At 43.2% G+C, this 19,499-nt stretch overlaps 1 protein-coding gene across 2 annotated transcripts in view; it reads left to right on the forward strand.

The window, feature by feature from the left end:
• PTPRG (protein tyrosine phosphatase receptor type G) overlaps nt 1-19,499 on the forward strand; it is a 412,936-nt gene that overhangs the window by 386,306 nt on the left and 7,131 nt on the right. For both annotated transcript variants that reach the window (XM_049826696.1, XM_049826694.1), the window contains 10 exons: nt 9,290-9,386; nt 11,082-11,164; nt 11,393-11,527; nt 11,761-11,895; nt 12,298-12,470; nt 13,494-13,629; nt 13,969-14,115; nt 15,961-16,054; nt 17,336-17,412; nt 17,841-17,969. In XM_049826696.1, the coding sequence (XP_049682653.1) occupies nt 9,290-9,386; nt 11,082-11,164; nt 11,393-11,527; nt 11,761-11,895; nt 12,298-12,470; nt 13,494-13,629; nt 13,969-14,115; nt 15,961-16,054; nt 17,336-17,412; nt 17,841-17,969 (1,206 nt within the window). The remainder of the gene's footprint in view (nt 1-9,289; nt 9,387-11,081; nt 11,165-11,392; nt 11,528-11,760; nt 11,896-12,297; nt 12,471-13,493; nt 13,630-13,968; nt 14,116-15,960; nt 16,055-17,335; nt 17,413-17,840; nt 17,970-19,499) is intronic.

Raw genomic sequence — 19,499 nt, forward strand, 5'->3', positions numbered from 1 at the left:
GTTTTTAGGCACTTCTTTCATGCAGTCTAATCACAGTCACTGCTGAACTTTTGGAAATATTGAGAAGCAGGAGGAGCCCCAGGAAATGATGCCGCACGTGCTGCTGGCTTCCCTACCAGCAAAAGGAGGTGTGTTTGTGCGCTGCATGTGAATCAGAGAGGCAGCTCTGCTTACAAATAAGGCAATGAACCAAAATAGGTGGCCTAATATCTACAGCTTCTTTGCTTACTGCAGTAAAGACAAGACTGTATGCAGGAATTTTTTTTTTAATGGGATCATTTAAAACATTTATTGTTGCTGTTTGGTTACTGTCTATAAAGAGTGGCTGCTTTGTCTGATGCCCAAAAACCGTTGTGTAAGTTAGAAACATTTTGTATTCATGAGGAAGGCAAATGTGTAAGGTGTTAAAGTGATTTAGTTCAATTGACTGCTGGCTGGATGGCTGAGCAGGAATATTGAGGCATTTAACAATGTTGATGGTATTCAGGACAAACATTTATTCTCCAGAGAGTAGAATTTGATCAGGATGATCAAATGCGACTCACTCTTCTCAATTATTTATGAATTGCGACCCCAGCGCTATTCATCACAGCTGGGTTTTACACCATTTAATTATTCAAAATAATCAGCAACACATCTGTAAACTTGGTCTGGCTTTAAGCAGGCTTTGCTTCAGCTGTCGCAAAATCACTGCTATTAACAAATGTTGGACACCTTCTGCCCATGTTTTAGCAAAGAAAAACACTGCTCTAATAGCCTTATTTTTCCCTTCTTCCTGGAGCTCCCTGCTGCGAGTGCCACGCTGTGGCAGCCAGTCGGAGAGATAGCTTTGGCCAATTAGTCCTGTTCTGGGGAGCACAGGGTCCCCTCTGAAGGGAAGTTAAACTCCTCCGACTGCACTGCGTGTGCCAAATTCTATTCTCCGTGCTGGCTTAAAATTTGGAGCGTCTGCTTTGAAGTGAGTATAGCTACTCCAGATGTATTTCTCCATAGCTGAGGTCTCAGCTTCCTAAAGACTAAATGAAATCTCCTCCTAGAGTAAGGAGAAGGAATAGGAACAAGACAATCACTGTCTGGGATAAACCATCCGGCTCCCTTTCATTGCTTGTGTTCTGCCCTGCTGACGCCTCGTCGGCCTGATTTTCTTCCTTATGGTTCACCGTGATGGGACAGAGGAGTGAAACCCGGGATTTTTCACAGAGCCTGTAGGTAAAATGTTTCTCAAGTGCCTAAACTGACTCAGAGATCAGAATCCCAGTTTGGAAAGTGGCTGAGGAGTAGAGGATCCTGAGGTTACATTTATACAGTAGCTATTGGAGTGGCTAGCGGTGTAAATTCTCATGTCTGGTCAGATCCAGCCGTGGTGTATGTCCTGGAATTGTATCTGCCAGCTACAGTGAAGACGTAGCTAATGTTTTATGGAGAAACAGTAGGATTCCAGCTGAAACAGAAAACCCAATGTTACAAGGGTGCTAGCCTTGGGTGGAAGGTACCACAGCCATATCATGCCTTCATGCCTGGGGAACTCCTGAAAAGAGGTATTAGGTTCTGCAGTTATAAGAGCTTTTTACAAAAAAATCTGCTTCTTGCATCTAAAAAGAAGAGAGAAAAGGATGGCAAGGAGATGCTGAAAAACTACAGCATAATACTACATAATACTACAGCATAAATAAGTCTTCCCAAAGGTAGCCAGCACATGGGATTTTTTTAAAGGAAAAAAAAAAAAATCAAAAATCTCTTCAGAAATTTCAGTGGCAGGAGATTTATAGTGGAACCTGTGAAAGGAAAGACTAAGCTAGGCACACACACACACTCTGCCCAATGTAGAAGGTAAACATTCTCCATTTGTTTTTTTGCTAGTTTTTGGTGTAAGTCTCTTCCTGTGTTTTTGGCAGTGTGTTGTGGATTGTATTGAGTTGGTTTTTACATGAAGATTCCTTTGAAAGCAAACTGTGTGAATAGTCCCTCTTCCTCTTAAAATGAGCTGTAATTACAGGTAAATATTTTGTGAATGTACTTAGGAAGCGTTTTATGTGCAGAGGAAAAAAGGACTTTGAACTCACAAATCTTTCCTTGGAAAGTACATCCAAAATGAATCCTTATTCCCTTTGGGTAATCATAGTGCAAGTAGCCAGCTTTATTGTCTGGTGATAGCTGGGCTTTCTTGTATATACAGAATTGGTAAGATTTCCTTTGAGTCCTATGAATTTTCAAATTTTTATATAAACTAGAAATATAGGGCCCGATGTAATACTGAACAACAAATAGCTTTTTAAAATAAAGTCCACGATCCTGCATTGCCAGTTCTGGTCTCCGATATAACTCTTTGACTTCTACCTTGGAATTTGTTCAACCTAATACTGAAAACAGTTCAAGGAGGTTTTTTGGCTTGCTCTCGGACGGCTCCAGCACCCTCTTGCTATAGCATACAGGCTGAGGCACCACATTTTTACAGGGCAGCACTGGGGCAGGGTTTGGTGGCAAGACTGAACAGAGACTGAGAGGCTTCCTGAGCCAGAGATTATATCTACTCCTTGTCTAGCCAGAGATTTTCTTGGCATCATTATGTTTAATAGTCTTTGATAGACCTTTCTTCGATAAATTTCTAATTGCCTCTTGAACCCTTCTAGACTTCTGGTGTCCAAAGCATCCCATGGCAATGAATTCTACAATTTGTTCCACAAGAACAGACTTCCTTTTGCTTTTAACTCATGCCTAATAACTTCTCTTGGTGCCTCCTAGTTTTTGCATTACAAAGTACATCCCTGTTCACTTAAATGCCTCACATGACTCTGTCTGCCTCCCTCGTATTCCTCCTTAATCATCTGTTTTCAAATCTGAAGAAGTCTAAACTATTTAATTTGTTTGTTTGAGGAAGCCATTCTAGACTTATGATGACTTGTTCCCTCTGTACCTTTTTTTCTGCCTTTACCATATCCTGTTCAAGACGGGATGGCCAAAACTGTGCACAGTATTTAATGAGTGGGTTTACTGCAGAGTTCTGTGGGAGTGCAGTGATGTTTTCTGTTTGGTTTTCTATTACTTTCCTTCTTCCTAACATACTATTTGTTTTTTTAACAACTACTGAGCACTCAGCTGACACCTCCAGAAAACTATCAGCTGTGACCCCAAGGTCTTGTCACTGAGTGGCAATAGCAAATTGGGAACCTGTCAGTATGTATGTATAGTTAGGGTTGTTTTTCCCAAGTACATCACTTTGCATTTATCAACATTGAATTTCATTTGCCATTTTATCACTCAGCTACTCAGTATTGTGAGATTGTTCTGCTTCCCTTCACAAACAGCTTTTGTTCTAATTATCCTGAATAATTTTGTATCATAAACGCACTTTGTCTCCTCTGCAGTCCATTTACGAATAGGTTAGGTCCCTGTAAGGTCCCACTGGTGAAGTCTGAACACTGACAATTCCTGGGCAGGTGAGTCCCACCTCTGACCTGTTGGTATACAAGGCGAGTTTTCCTTTTGCTCCAAGCCAGATCAGGTTTTTAAGTAATGTTTTCTGAGAGGTCTTTTCACAAACATTTTGGAAATCCAAATACTGTTCTTTTCCAGACTGTTCTTACCTGTAGACTTCTTCAGGGACCTCTCCACAGTGTGTTAGAGGCATTCACTAGCTCTGCTATTTATTACAGTGTCTAGCAGTTTGCCCCACAGAGAAGTCAGATTTAGTGGGCTGTAGTGCCTGAAATCCCTTCTGGATCTCATTTTAAAAACTGATGTCACATTTGTCATCTTCTATTCCCCTGATAGCGTGACTATATAGGGCATGTGCCCTCCAAATTCTTGTATCAAAAAGAGTGTGAAGTGCCACCTCCCACAGTAAACCTTTTCACTCCCTCCCCCTGGCCAGTTACTGGAATAACACAGTAAGTTTTTTGAGTAGTGGTGTCCTTTTGCTCTAAGAAAGGAACACTAAGGAAAGAAATCACCCTCCATCCCCAAAGCTAACTATGAATTTTTATAGTACAATGCAGTATTTGGATTTTTGAGATCAGACAGTTTTATTTCCTTCCTCCCTAATTCTGGAGTGGGTTGGTCAGTGCTGCTGCGGGAGCGATTAGAGTGGGTGAATGCAATCTCCGCAGACCTCTCCTGCCTGTGGCCGTGTGAGTGTAATGATTCATTGCCAATTTGGAGTCTGAACAGGCTCGCTGAACTTGGAGGCAGGCTGTCTAGCTCCCTCATCACATAAATTGAAAATATCTTTATACTCCAGTGGCACCTTCTTCTAAATGTCCTGAAATATAAGAAAATAACATAAATCTATATCTTCAGTGATGTGGCAGGGATTTGCTAACGTTATTCTCATGGTTGCTGCTGCTTGGGGCAGGGGTCAGTAGCTCTTTTTAACCGGTGACCTCAGAATGTTATTCTCTAGTGAAGGGCTGCATTGAAGACAGATAACGCTGCACTTTGCACATTTCTTGAGACACTAAAAACACTGCGTAGTTATACTGGCATCCCTTACAGATTAGACACAGCTTACACCAGACACATGCTTATAACTGCATCTACACCAAGGAATTTGGCAGTAGAAAGATGCCATTTCAAAAGCATGCTGCTAGCAGACATTACTGCGCTGGGAAATGTTTTATAACCCTGGCCCAAAACTGCCATAATTAGAGGTATTCTCAGCCTGTGCGTTGCTGTACTGCAACCAAAGGGAAGCAGCAGTGTGAAGCTGGAGGAGGAAGGACCGCTCTAGAAGAGGGTCTTCCTGGAGTTCTCCATTCTTATCTCACCGCTTGACCTACCCTAAGAAACTGGCATTGTGAATTAACAGATAAAGTTGAAGAGAAGCAATAAACGCAGTTCAGATACCTGGGCTTTCTGTTACTAACCCTAGTACTGCAGCCATACCGAAAGATTCTGCCTGGAAGCCCCGCTCAGAGGAGCCGTAGCCGCACACGGGCAACGCAAGGTTTTGGTTGGACTCTCGTACCTCCCTGCCTAATGAAGGGCAGGATCCCGCAAGCAAACGGTCCTCCACCTTCCCTTCCTCTCTCATTCATTTACAGGAGTTTGTAGCTATCTATTCATGATTCCTCCACTGTTATTCCTGTGTTGAGTTCTTTTGGTTTGTTTATTTTCCTCTTCTTTCTAGGCTGTCCCCAGCTCACCTCTCTCTTGAGTGCCGTTGGAGAGTTTATACTAGTGCTAAATTATCACAAAAATCTACACTATTCCTGTGGGATATCTTCAAATACTATCTGCTGTCTCTGTTGGTATGCTGTCTTCGTGTTTGCTGTGATAAAACAAGCAGCAAGAGCACTACCACAGAATTCTCTAATTTGGGATTAAAATAGTAGATCAAAAATTATTTTAGGGGTGGATGAACTAGCTGCTTTCATGCTGAGAAATATCACAATAATATCAAAACATAGCTATGGATCTTCTCTAATTTAGTCCTTCAGATTAGGATCCTTTCTTTGTTCATGATTCCTCCTCATTGCTATTCATAGGCTTTCACAGTTCAGCCCCTGCTAGGACATCAGACTGAAGTAATGGGAAACAACAGCAGCACTGCGTAAGGCCAAATCAAGAGTCTGAGTTCCTGCTCAGTCACTGTGGCAAAAATTCTTGCTCAAAAGCTTATATTGCCAGCAAGACGCTGGAGCAGTTTGATTTTACACTTAAATGGAAATTCTTTGAAGTTTAGAAGAAACTAATCTGTAACTTGTTTCAGAAAGGCAATGAAAATGGGTCGTTAAACCGGGGTGTATCAAATTCCAATTAGCATTAGCATGGACAATATAATTAAAAGGTAAATTAGCCATAATAGCATAGACTAGAACACTTTTTACAGTAACTAACGGTCAATTGAAACCATGTACTTTGGTTTCTTGGGTTGTCAATGATAAGTTGAAAGGACAGGATAAGAGCCTGTATCCATTCATCTTTGGACAGTAATGTGTTCTGCAAAGTTAAACGTGAGGAGCAGCAGTGTGCTAGCCAGCCGCCGTTAAAATCAGTGGAAGAGACTAAGCGGGATTAAGGAAAGCTGAAGAAAAGACTCTAGAGCTGAAAAGTTTGTGGATGAATTATGGATGTGGTGATACGGATGCTATCTGTCCTCCAAGGTGCCCATAGTGGTTTTCTGCTAATTGGAGAAGAGTTTGTTTAGGCTGCAGTGAGCAGCCTGGCATCAGACCTGACCTGGTGGCCTGCCAGCAAACTTAAGTTATAATAATAATAATATAATCATGGTGATGTTTTAAATGCAAATGAAAGACTTGGTAGCTGGTAAGATTTAGAAATCCCAGGGCGTTCATTGCATAAGCAATAGAAATGCTGGGAAAGTAAATATGTAATATACATAAATGTGGTAAAATGGCATAATTAGGATGGTGACTTTTTGGAACTTCCTCCAGGGTGATATTTATTAACACCGGGCTGTCCTCTTCTGCCAAAGGGTAAATAATACTCTGAACAGAGGCATAGATAACAGGCTGCAACTAGTCCTGTCTTCTTGCAGCATTTTGTGCATTGATGAAAGACAACCACTTTTGACTTTAATAACAAAGGAATGTTAACTTATGCCTTACTGTCTGGTGGGGTGAGCCTGTGGTTTAGTAATTTGCTGTTAGAATTTGGAGAAGTGAACTTGGGAGGGTAAGGCAGTGTGGATAACCACCCTCTGCTCTCAGCCTGATCTGTCCGTGCAGCACAGCCAAACTTTGTCAGTGGCAAACATGGAGCTGGAGGATGTCCTCAGGCCCCTTCTCGTTGGACAACCTCAGCATCCCAAAGCATTGGTTGTATCCTGGACAGGGAGGGGGGGGTGAAGTCAAAATGGCCTTTTATTGTTCTACGTTGATTTTTAAAAAGACAAAAAGAGTTGAGGTGCATTGGCAACAGGGAGCTTTTCTTTAGCAGTCTCCTTTTGCGATGTTTTGCAGTGCGCAGATATAGGAACCCACCATTATAGCAGCTTTCCAGAGTATTAAAAATCATTTAGAATGTTATGTGTTGAAAAGCCATTTTCAGACGATCAGCTCTCACAGCATCAGACCTTCTTTTCCATTGCTGTGTTTTTCACCGTCTTAGCTTAATCTTCCTCTTCTATTAACTTTATATCGGCCAGCTGGGAACATGTACAGTTGAGAAAACAGTCAGCATCAACATAAAAAGGTTAATTAAAATGATTAACCTCACCAGCAATTCCCTTATGGAAAAATCCTATAGAATTTAATAGAAAGTGATACATTTACTATGTAGTATTTAAACTGTCAGAGAAAATTCCTTAGCAGGGAGGTAATTCCCTATTAAATTCTATAAGTTTTTAGAGTATTCTCCACAGAACCTTATTGGATTCATCTGAATTAAATTCTACAGAATTTGGCATAAATGTTTCAATGCTAATAACTTCTAAAAAAGAATTGTGTAATGATGCAGGAGTGTAGAGTTTGACGTGAGGCTTTTCAGAAGCGAGGGATTATTTTTTAGGAATGACCTACAATGGTACAGCAGTGGTGTTATATGATTTCTAAATGCAAAAAAAGGTAAAACAAAATTACATTAAATCAACCCAACATGTAAGTAGTGCTGCTTTTCCAGTTATGACTTAGGCTGAACTGATCCTGCCCGTTGTGTAATCAGAAGTCCCTTGCTTACTGGAGCTGACAGGCAGAATTAGGGGAAGCACACACTTTAATGTGTTTTTTATTTCTGCGATAGAAATGGAACTATGAAAATTCTATTAGGGCCAGCAGAGAGTTTTGCTTGATTCTTCTTTGTCTTTGCTCAGCTCGTCTCCTTGAATGTAGTATGTTTCTCCCTATGGAGGGGGGGTTGAGAGAGAGAAGCAATTGTTATTTGGGAGTGTCATGCGGATATAAAAGCTATAAAACGTTCAAGGTTTTAGTATACTTTGCACTTTTAAAATGTAAATGCTGGGGAAGATATCAAAATTGCTATGCAAGTCCTTTGTGAAATGTCTGCATAACGCTGAACTCTGTTACATCTGCTGTTTGTATAGCATTTCTCTTGATAATTTTTCTCTGTCACTTAGCTTGTGATCTTTGTAGCAGCTGTGAGCTCCTAATGACTTTGCCTCTTAGGCAGGTTCTATACTGTTATTTTTAAAGCCTGAAGTACAAAGTAATTTGGCACTTCTCCATATATCCTTGGGGGAAATTGGTTCTGTTTGGTGCAATTTCTGGGACTCACAAAAGATTTGAATAAATATAGTGTCTTCCACAACTTTGTAAACTCCAAACATTGATATATTTTTCAGAAATGTGTTTTTAAAACAAGAGTATTTATGCTAGTGATAAAAAGGGATTTAGCTTTTTCAGGAAGATTGTGGTTAGATAGACTCAAGAAAATATATCTTGGAGGTGGTATCGCACATGAGTTTTAGTGATTCAGTTTGCGAGACAGCCTCTGAAGTGTGTAACTCTCTAGGACAGTCTGGCCGAGGGGAATAGAGAAAAAACCCTCCATTGCCCCATTTCAATTGCTCTGTATTCTGTTCTTGGACAGTGTAAGTAAAGGGGTAGGTTAAGAACTAGAAGGATCAATGGGAATTAGGTATCTAACCCATAGCCTCAACTAGGCAGCAATCTGCATCTCTAGCTTCATGAACGCCTTGGCAAGCCTGGCCTCTTTCTGCTTTGTAAATGTATATACACGTGGATACAACCTTTTCTCTTTTTCACTATATCGTGGGCTGTTAATCAGTGTCCAAGCAGTGGTATTTAAAGCACTCGCTGTTATCCTCAGAGATCTATTTTATTTATATTTTATAAAAGGCATCTCTCTGTAGAGAACTAACAAAAGGTCAGTGCCAAACTGAAATGTCAGAAACCCTGTTTTGAGAGGTTATAAGCAGGTAAGTTGTCCAGCGGTCAAAGGCTTCTGTTGAAGTGGGTTTTGTGCTTAGTTTCTTACACTGCACTGGCCACTCTTGCCTTTGAGGGACTCTGTCTTCCCTTCCCAAGAGGGGACAGAGTGGGGCATCGCAAGAGATGCAGTCCAGAAGATGGATGGACCGCTGGTCGGAGGGGACAGTCGGCCCGCAGGGTGCCCAAAGTGCATCTGTCACCAGGTCTGTGGAGAGGAGCACGACTGCGCACCAGCGAGCAGCTAACGTGGCTCGATTTAAGCAGACCACATCATACAGGACACCACCAAAGGACTTTGTGTTCAATCCAGCAATTAAGTTATCGATATTTTAAACATGGTTGCTGTAACCTGTTGCAAAAGGAGATAAAGCTTAAATTTTTTGGACTGCCACATTTTTCATTGGAATAATTTTTATGCCTAGGAAGTGCAGCGCTGTACGGCTGACATGAACATCACTGCAGAGCATTCCAACCACCCCGACAACAAGCACAAGAACAGATACATCAACATCCTAGCCTGTAAGTAAGCACAATGAATCAGCCCGAAAAGGCACTCTCCTCTCACAGTGTGTCTGTGTGTGACTGGAAAAGGCAGATGGCTTCAAGTTACGTTATTGTACAGTAATTAATAAACATGTGAAAGTGTGGCTGGGAGATCATTTCCCTACTAAAGGCAGTGGACGTTTTGACTTCTCTGGAGCCAGGATTTCACTCCAGCTTTTGTTTTAAAATATTTTGTAGTTTGTTGGTCCAAGCGTAGTTTTAGAAGAATCAGTTTGGTATGAAATTTTGTGGAGGAATAACTGGGATAAATGGATGATCAGAGCTCTTCTGCCCACTAATGTCTGAAAACTGGCCTAAGGGAAGTGTCTGGTGGAGCAGAGAGTTTTATTGATGATCCCTGGGATTCCCTTATAATCCCAAAGGTGCTAAATCTTACCGAGTGAATGTGCTGTATTTCAAACTGCTTCAGCTGTGTGTACGACTTGGACAAACAGTGATCTTTGTAGCACAGTGCAGGCTTTGCCTGTATTCCTCTGAGAACTGCAAATCTGGACTCTGCTCTAGAATGCAGATTATTGCGGGTCTGAGATGGAAATGCGGTAACTTTTTCCATATCGTTCTCTGATGTGGAACGAATGGCAGATGCAGCAGTCACTGTGGTTTAGGAACAAAGATGGAGAGCCTCTGATCAGAAGTTCACAATGTTCATAAACATTGCAATAAATCTTGAATGTTTTTGAGGGTATACAAAGGAAACGCATGTCTCTAACAGATTCTTAGAAGTAATCAGGGTGTCGGCTGAGGACCAATTCCCAGACCTGTAAAAGACTTGCTCTGTGGCCCGGGGCAAGGGGATTCATTGCGGTTGTCCCAGCTCTGATTTTAGACATAGATGTCTGGTCCCTCTAGGCACAGAGAGAGAAGTACCATTGGAGGAGAATTGGAGCAGGCGCTCCAGTCCTCCAGATTGCCCCCGGAGGAACCTCCCTCTCCCCATTGGTGCTCAAGGAAGGCAACCGAAACCAGATTCTTCATGCTTAAAGTTAGCCCACATGTCTCATCTCTGCATGTGTTGGAAGTGCCACCCAGCCCAATGCTGCTGCCTAGGAGCAGGAGGAGGACTGCGACTTTTTTCTGATTTAAGCCGAAGTCAAGCATTTGAGTGGAACAAAAAGAGGAGCTAAAAAGTGTGCCCTAAAGTCTGTCTGCTTGGTGTGATGAGGGTGGGGAAGGAGTGAGGACATTCACTCAGCTCCCAGAGCCAGTAGAGCTGTCTGAGCCCAGCACCGAGTGGAGGATAATGAGCTCAGACACCGAGCCAGGCAAAGGCAGCTTTACTGCCTGCGAGAGCTGAGCCAGCGTCTCCGCGTGGTGTTACACAGCCCTGTGGGGTGCCCCGGCTCTTTGAATCACACTGCTCTGCGTGGTGTGGATGATCCTAGAGATCGTGCTCCTGAGGCTCCAGTGTCCTTTAAAGAGAAGCTGTCCCAGCACGAACCACGTACTTTAAGGGATGTGAAGCCTGAGGACCTGCTACCATGAGCAGATGACCAAGAACAGGTACTCCCACCTGCCCCTTGACTCCAATCCAAGGCCAGTTTCTTCCATGTATTAATAAGGGCAGCTCCAATACCGAGGAAATGGGATGTTTACCTGCAGTTCTGCACTGCGTTTCCTTAATGCTTCTCTGCTCTGTTTTTTATCCTGCAGATGATCACAGCAGGGTGAAGCTAAGGCCTTTACCAGGAAAAGATTCTAAGCACAGTGACTACATTAATGCTAATTATGTCGATGTAAGTTGTTCGAATTGTTTTTTTCTTCTCTAACTCTGAATCTTTCCACGAGGAGGAAGTGTTGCCAGTTGTGAGGTGGTTGTGTTTTCCAACTTCACCTGATATTTTTGCTACAAATTCCTCGCTATTCTGAATGAGAGAAGCACCTTTCTTTGTTACCTTTAAAATATTAATATGTCTGCCGTGATATTGCTTTCATCTCACTTGGCATTATGGTTTTCTTTGAAGGGCTACAACAAAGCAAAAGCCTACATTGCTACCCAGGGACCTTTAAAGTCTACCTTTGAAGATTTCTGGAGGATGATTTGGGAACAAAATACTGGAATCATTGTCATGATCACAAACCTTGTTGAAAAAGGAAGAGTAAGAGATTTTCTAGTTTGTTAGCAGTTGGTCCTTACCACCTCCCCAAATCACGTGGGCAGATTTTGGTTTTAAATGGTCCGGGATGACATATATTGATGTATAATATATAACTAATGTAACAGAGGGATACATAGCTAGCCATGATTTTACTTTTTAAAAAAGCTCTAAACACAAATATGAGGAAGCAGCTCAAACCCTTAGCCAACCCACCCAACTCTGTCTTTGTTCAGAGAAAATGCGATCAGTACTGGCCGTCAGAGAACAGCGAGGAGTATGGCAACATAATCGTCACGCTGAAGAGCACAAACATCCACGCCTGCTACACGGTGCGCCGCTTCACAGTCAGGAACACAAAGATGAAAAAGGTGAGTAAAGCCTTCACTGTTCCCATCCAAATGCCTCCTGGCTTATGTAGGATGCAAGGCACGCAGGAGCAAAACTCAGCGTTTGCATAGGCAACTCCAAGTAGCAGGTGGAAAAGAAATAAGTAAGCAAAGCCAGGATTACAAGGAACCTGGTAAAAGGTTTAGGCTGTATTTCTTTTTCTCAAGTTCACTCCTGCTTTGGCGTCACAGTTACTGCTCTTATTACTTGTTCCCACATGTATTTTTCCGTGAACTCTGTCTCCACCTAGCAGGAGGCAGGGCTGCAGAAGATTTCTTCTGTTAGCGTCCAGCACTTTTTCAGCCAAGCAAGCCAGTAGGAGTGTCTCTCTATGCTCCTCTTCCCTAATCTTTCTCTTCTTCCTGTGCACACCTTGCACGCAGGGTCAGAAAGGAAACCCCAAAGGGCGGCAGAACGAGAGAACGGTTATTCAGTATCACTACACTCAGTGGCCTGACATGGGTGTGCCAGAGTACGCTCTGCCTGTGCTAACCTTCGTTAGGAGATCCTCCGCAGCCAGAACCCCGGACATGGGACCAGTGGTGGTGCACTGCAGGTACGATGGGTGTGATTAACTACTTCATGGCAAGCATACCTAGTGCACAGCATGCGCTCTTACACGCCAGCTAAGACAAACGCCGTAAGTTATTAACGCAGACGGAGTGTGCCAGCCCCGTGGAGCGCGGGTAGGCAGGAGCTTGCTTTGCCTACATCTTAAGACAGCTCCAATGCAAAAGCTTCCCAGCTGCATTAGCAAAACCCTGTGTCATGATACCGAGCTGCCGAGCACTGCATCGATGGGGTTGTGCCGTTCCTTGTTGGAAGCCATTCAGTGCCTGGGCAGGGCAGGATTACCTCTGCTGGCGACCAGTCGTGTGAACAGACGGACACCTGGACGTGCGATTGCCACTGAGCCCCACTCACATTCACCAGCACTTGCAGTCAACAGAGGATTTCCCTTAAATGAATTAAGGGATGCGGTCTTCATCACTGCATGTGAGGGGGCTGTATAGCACCGTAATGAAGAGGATAGCATGATGGGGGTTAGAGGTCCTTCCTGAGCAGAAATTGAGAAGCTCTGCAGAGTTTCCCTCTGCACCCTCTCTGTTGGGCTCAGGACCGCCCTCCTCCCCTTCAAGGAGTCCTGCCTCCACAGGATTAGCCCCCTCCTACGCCTTTCTGTAGTGCGGGTACCTTCTAGAGCAGGATTACAGTTCCAGTGTGAAGCTTAAGCCTTGCCTCAAGACTGAAGCCAACCAGGGCAGCTCCACAGCCTGGAGCAACCTTGGTGGTCCGGGATAGCAGCAGTTTGGCATAGGGTGGATCTCCATATGGCTTCCTCTAGCCAACACCAGAAACAACAGCAGTGGCGACAGGACAGCCAAGTGTCAGATCAGGAAATATATACCTGGTAAAATTCCCAGAAAAGCCAAATATTTTGTTTAGAAACCTTCATGGTTGGGGCTAGCAGGGAAATGAAAGTCTGTCAACAGGAATATTTGCTTAGTTCTGTTCTGCTGCTGTGAACGTTTACTTTGGTCTGGCTGTATTACATGGGTTTCTCTTATGTCTTCTGTAGTGCTGGTGTTGGCAGAACTGGTACCTACATTGTGATAGACAGTATGCTGCAACAGATAAAAGACAAAAGCACAGTTAATGTCCTGGGTTTCCTGAAACATATCAGGACACAGCGCAACTACCTCGTCCAGACAGAGGTAAAGATTGCAGTGGGGTTGAATTTAAAGCTATGTTCGTTTTTATGTTGTAATCAAAATGAAAATGGATTTTTCAGTTATATCTGTGTAAAAAATGAATATATCACCAGGCATTTTTTGCACTGGAATGTCTCTTTCTAGGCCAGAAACTTCAGATTTTGCTTTGACTTCTTCAGAGTTGTACGTGCTACACTTGTAAATGTTTATTCTGGATTTGGCAGTATTTGCATGGGTGGCTTGTTTTGCACACTCTTTCCTTTAGTGTGCTCTACCCCTCAGTTAAAGCCAGCTGTTTAGTTTATTCCAAGCGCCTACGTGACATGCTGTTTGTTTTTCTAGGAGCAGTACATTTTTATTCACGATGCCTTGTTGGAAGCCATCCTTGGGAAGGAGACTGAAGTATCTGCAAACCAGCTGCATAGTTATGTTAACAGCATCCTCATACCTGGCATAGGAGGGAAGACACGACTAGAAAAACAGTTCAAGGTGAGGCTTATCACTGCCATCCAGAGGGACTTAATTTCCCTACTCTCTTTTGTATGGCCTGTCTTCACTCTCAGTTGTCATAGATAAGGAACCAAACCAGAACGCTTGATTAGCACAGCACAGCCTCTTGAGAAGTTCGGTCCTCAACACTTAGCTGCACTGCTGGAAATCAGTGCTAACACTGTTGAAGTCAGAGGTGAGGAGAGGGACATGGACACTGGTTTGGAGTGTGCTGCTGGTCTACCTGTTCCCAAGGGGGCTTGGATGTTCCTGAGTCTGCGGTTAGCTTGGCTGGAAGTCTTCCTCCAAACTGTGGCGCTCATGCATATATATGGAGGAAGACACGAAATTAGGTTCTTGGCACCACCTACTATTTCAGCACTATAAATAAAGAATTAAAAATGTTTTAAGACCAGGAAACACAGTTTGCCTTTGTCATTGCTAACAGCTATGCTTGCTGCTTTTCCTTGCTATGTCATAGCTGCTTTCATCCTAGCCAAAGTAAATTTTTTTGCCCAGATCTCTTATTTGAAACCTAAGATTTTCTGATTGCATTTTATGTGAATGTATTTTAAAATATTTTGTGAGACTATGTATCATAAGAAGGTTACACATGACATCTGTTTTCACAGCTAAACTCACTCAGTTAATAACTACCTCAGGAACTGAAACTGTTAAACTATACCAGGTGCCAAGCTATTCAAAAAATGAACAGGCTTTTCTCTGAATTCACTTGTAGAAATCTCAGTACTTCTCCATCAGTCAAGACGTTCCAGATGCTTAATTACTAAATTAAAGAAACAAGCACAAGCGTGCGCATATGCACACAAAATGCAGCAGGAGGAAAAGATTTCTTATTAAAAAAAGTGTTGCACTTTTACAAACAATACTAAATTATATGTATGAAGATGTTTTCTGATGACTTGTGGCAAAATTTCAAAAACTTAAGTGCCATTTTCAGAAATTACTTTCTCTGCCAATGTTGCACAGGTATTTAGAAACCCCATAACTTCTAATGGGGCTTATGCCAGTACATAGATGAGTTGAGTGCTATCTTGTTTAGAGTGCATTTGAAATGGGGACGTGACCAGCAGCAATTATTAAGTCTTTCTCTCGTTCCTGCTGCTACCACACAGCCGGCAGAAAATAACTTGTGCTCATGCCCTGGTACAGTAGTTGATGTTCAACCATCTTAAGTAAAATTACGCTGAGTAATGAGTGGCTAGTGCAGGAGATGAAAAAGCCATCTTCATGCTCTTTGCTCTGGTAGAGTTTCCCCATACACTGGGAGAATATTCAAATACAAATCTGCCTCCCTGACTTATCTTTGTGCCTCATAAGCAGCCCAGAGTGAACTTGGCAGACCAGAGAATGTAACCCACGGCCTTGGATCTCAGATGCTGGCGTGGAGGGTCCCCCAAAGGCCTGGCAGAAAAATACATTCTGCAGGAATGATCTGGCTTTTATTTTAGAAGAAAACATGAAAGTTTTGTTGTTGTTTTATTTTGCTAGCTCTTCTTCCTTGAGACTTGCTTTTGACTGAACATATCTGCAAGTCTTTGAATTATATTCTCAAAGATAACTAAACGTAGTGTACTGTGAAAATACATTTTGATGGCACTGCATTTTCAGGCTGTTTCGAAGCTGAGAGCTGCAGAGATCTTTTTATCCATTAAACACGTTGTATGAAAAGGATGATATCCATTGGCATCTTGAGTATTTTAAACAAGTTTAACAATGCAGTTTATTCTTCTACTGATGCATCTTCGCAGGAGTTGGCAAAGATATCTCCTCTCTTCATTTAGTGCGCTGTGAGGACTGACTTACTACTTTATTCTCTTTCAGCTGGTTACACAGTGTAATGCAAAATACGTGGAATGCTTCAGCGCTCAGAAAGACTGCAACAAAGAGAAGAACAGGAACTCATCAGTCGTGCCGTGTAAGATCACATCTTCAGTTTGATTACTGCCTAGCATAACTTTTTGTACTGAATTCTCCCAGTGTTATGCATGAAAAGGCATAGCCACTAGGAAGTAGAAATGTAATCTTTTGTTCAGACCAAGATGTCTTGTCTTTCAGAATTACCCTGATGAAACTGAACAAAAGAAAATAGCTACAGTGTCAGCCAGATATACTGTCCATGTGAAATGTTAATTTGAAGTGCTTAAGAATTTGAATAATTAGGCAGGGGATAAATCTGTGGAATACTGAGAGAATGACTTCAATACTGCTCCCACCTCAGGTGATACCTCCCGGTGTGATTGGCGCAAGTTGCTTGTAATTCAGCTACTACGCTCAATTTCTGCATGTGAGCTTTCCCCAGATTTGAGGGTACTTAGTGCCCAAGGCCGCAGTTTCACAGTCATTAATACGGAATCTATGCACTGTTGCCACGCAGTATGAATTTGCATCAGACCGAGCACGGGCACGCCGTGCCCATCACGTTACCCAGAGTACAGGACAGGTGATAGCCAAGCTAGCACAAAGTAATAATGGCACAGATACGGTCTATCATGAAGTTTGTTAACAAAAAGGGAAGTCATCAGGATACATCTTAAAACCAAATGTGAATGGGGCAGAAATAGTCTATACGACTTTGCACTTCGTGTCATGTAGCTGCAGTGATTTTGGTTTGGCACTAGGAGCCTGTCAGTTGGTTTGAGGATGTCGTTGAACCCAGCCCTCAAACACGGAGAAGTGTAGATCTGCTGAAGAACACGCACACACTTCTAGGTGATTACCCGTTAGGGAAGGGTTTTGTCTCTGGAGGTTCTCTCACCCTCCAACTGGGAGGAGTGAGTGATGGTAGTGCTACGGAGTGGTAGGGAAAACAAAATAAATCAGCTGGGTTTGTGTGCTGCTGGAGACAAATGGAACACTACAGTCAAGAATTACCTGAAATCCCCTGTTATCACTGCATATACTGTTATTTGGTAATTCAGCCTGCTGTGAAAATCTTTGCTATAGTAAAATTTGATTCCTGAAATTACTTTGTCCTTGTGGGAATATTGTGCAACATTCTCTTTTATATCCTGTGTTAGCAGGCAATGCTTTAACGCAGTTAAAGTGCTGGCCTGCTCCTGCGGGAGATGGGAGCTGCACACTGTTTGGTTTGTTAACATCTGAGAAATTCTTACTTTCTGCATTCTGCCATGACCAGACTTTGATCTTTTTTTTTTCTTTTTTTTTTCCCCCTCTCTGTGTTTTTTTAATCTTATAGCTGAGCGTGCTAGAGTGGGCTTGGCACCGCTGCCTGGAATGAAGGGAACAGATTACATTAATGCCTCTTATATCATGGTGAGGAAGCCAACACCTAATTACAAAGTAAAATCAATTCTAAGGTGCTAAATACCAGATGCCTATAATTGTCTTAATTCTGTATGTAATGGCTGTGGATTAACAGATGAGATTTTAACACCTTCCCCATAATGTAAAACTATTAACTGTGTTTTATTAAAGATTGTTGCCTAAAAAAATTAAATACAAGATGCATTTAGATGGAATGTGTATTTCCGTGAGATAGAGTCAAATAAATACTGGGATTTAGAGTAAATGAAAACAATGGGGACTCTGCAGAATGGAAATGGGGTGATAAAATTATAGTCTGTGTGAAAATATGGTGGAATAAAAGGAAAAAGGGTCATTATGTGTCCCCAAAGATGAAATTAATGTTTTAAAAGTATTGAAGGCAGTAAGTAACTGTGTGGTTTGTTTTTCCGCAAAAGGGCTACTACAGGAGTAACGAGTTCATCATAACCCAACACCCACTGCCACATACGACTAAAGATTTCTGGCGAATGATCTGGGATCACAATGCACAGATCATCGTCATGCTGCCGGACAACCAGAGCCTGGTGAGTTAAACGTGTCCCTCCCTGCGCGGTACCGCAGTCACTCAGCCCAGCGTAGGGTCGCTCACTTGCGTGCTATGGCTCTTGTCTGGTTGGAAGCAAAAGCCAATTTTTGAGCCACTGTCTCAACCTTTGCTGTAAGCTTGTTACAAAAAGACAAGTTTTGAGATGCAGGGCCTGTGTTTTGCTCTCCCCATCTGCCCTCACCCCTGGGAAAGACGTCCTGAGCTGGATGGACCACAGTGCTCACAGGCAGCCTGCCGGTGATGACGACCTCTGCGAAGCTCCTGAGGGCTGCCGGGCTGGCAGGACACGAGGCACTGAGGTTACTGGGGCCATGGGTAAGGACCTGAGAGGAGCAGAAGTAGGAATCGGGGACAGCAGGATAGTTGCTTGTTTGCCTGCGGGCTTAAGACTCGGGCCGTGCAAGACTACGGCTGTGCAAGGTTACAAATGCTGTTTCTGGTGAAAGTAAAAAGCAAACGTGTACGTTAATTTAAGTGGAAATAATGAGACAGAGAGAGAGAGAGAATAAGGAGACACAGGTGAAGTGCTAATCACTACTTCCAGATTTACTAGCACGTCTCAAGAGGGCGCATTGAAAGGGATTAAGAACTAAACGGTTCATTTTTTCATGCACGCATCACTGGGATGAATAGACGGTTGTAGCTGAGAGTGGAAGAGAAACCACCTTCATTACAGCAGGAAAATAGCAGTCATGCAGGGCTACTAAAGAGGCAGCAGTGTGCTTCTTGTGTGCGGTGCGATGAAAGGGATGGCAGGCACTGCAAGGCGAAGAGCATTCAGAGAAATCCGATCGAATCAGAAAGCTCTAATGAAATGAGAGTGTGTCAGGTGGAAATGAAGAGGCTGATCTTGTCCTTACGAGTACATGAAGATGCTCTGCGGAACAATAGTGATTAAAGGGTAAAGGAGGAACGCTGGACTCGGCCCCGTCCCTTGCAAGGATGCCTGGTCCCTTTTTTCACCTTCACCGTTCCCAGGGTGGAGGTTGGCTAGCAGGGCAGTAGCATCCGTGCATTGGCCGTGTTTGGTGTGGGTTGTGTGGGCTGGCAAGGAAGGGTGGCAGGGGACCAAGACAGCATCAAGGTGCTGAATGTGCAATGCCAAAGGACAAGACGATAATGCAAGCTACCTGCTGCATGAGGACCTGTCTTCTGGCAGGAGAGGTCACTTCCCCAGCGTTCAGCAATATTACACTGCTTGCTGGAGCCTCTGCTTATTGAGGGCAGAATTGTCAAGGCACTTGTAGGGCTTAGGGCCATAAGTCCCCTTTTCAGAATAAACATTTAAGGCCCAAATCTCAACAGTATCTTGCATATCATGTACATCAAGGCTCCAGGCCCACAGAAATAAGCCTGGATTTAGAGACACGCTCATGGCCACAGCAGGATGAAGTGGGTTCGTAGCTCGTGTTTTCTCACGAGTAAAACGCAGTCGTTCAGAGACGCAGGCGTGTAGTGCTGTGGATGCCGCCAGAGTAGCTTCTGTGCTTACGCTGCAGGGACAGTA

This window comes from Accipiter gentilis, chromosome 23, assembly GCF_929443795.1.
Source record: "Accipiter gentilis chromosome 23, bAccGen1.1, whole genome shotgun sequence".
Classification (NCBI taxonomy): Eukaryota; Metazoa; Chordata; class Aves; order Accipitriformes; family Accipitridae; genus Astur; species Astur gentilis.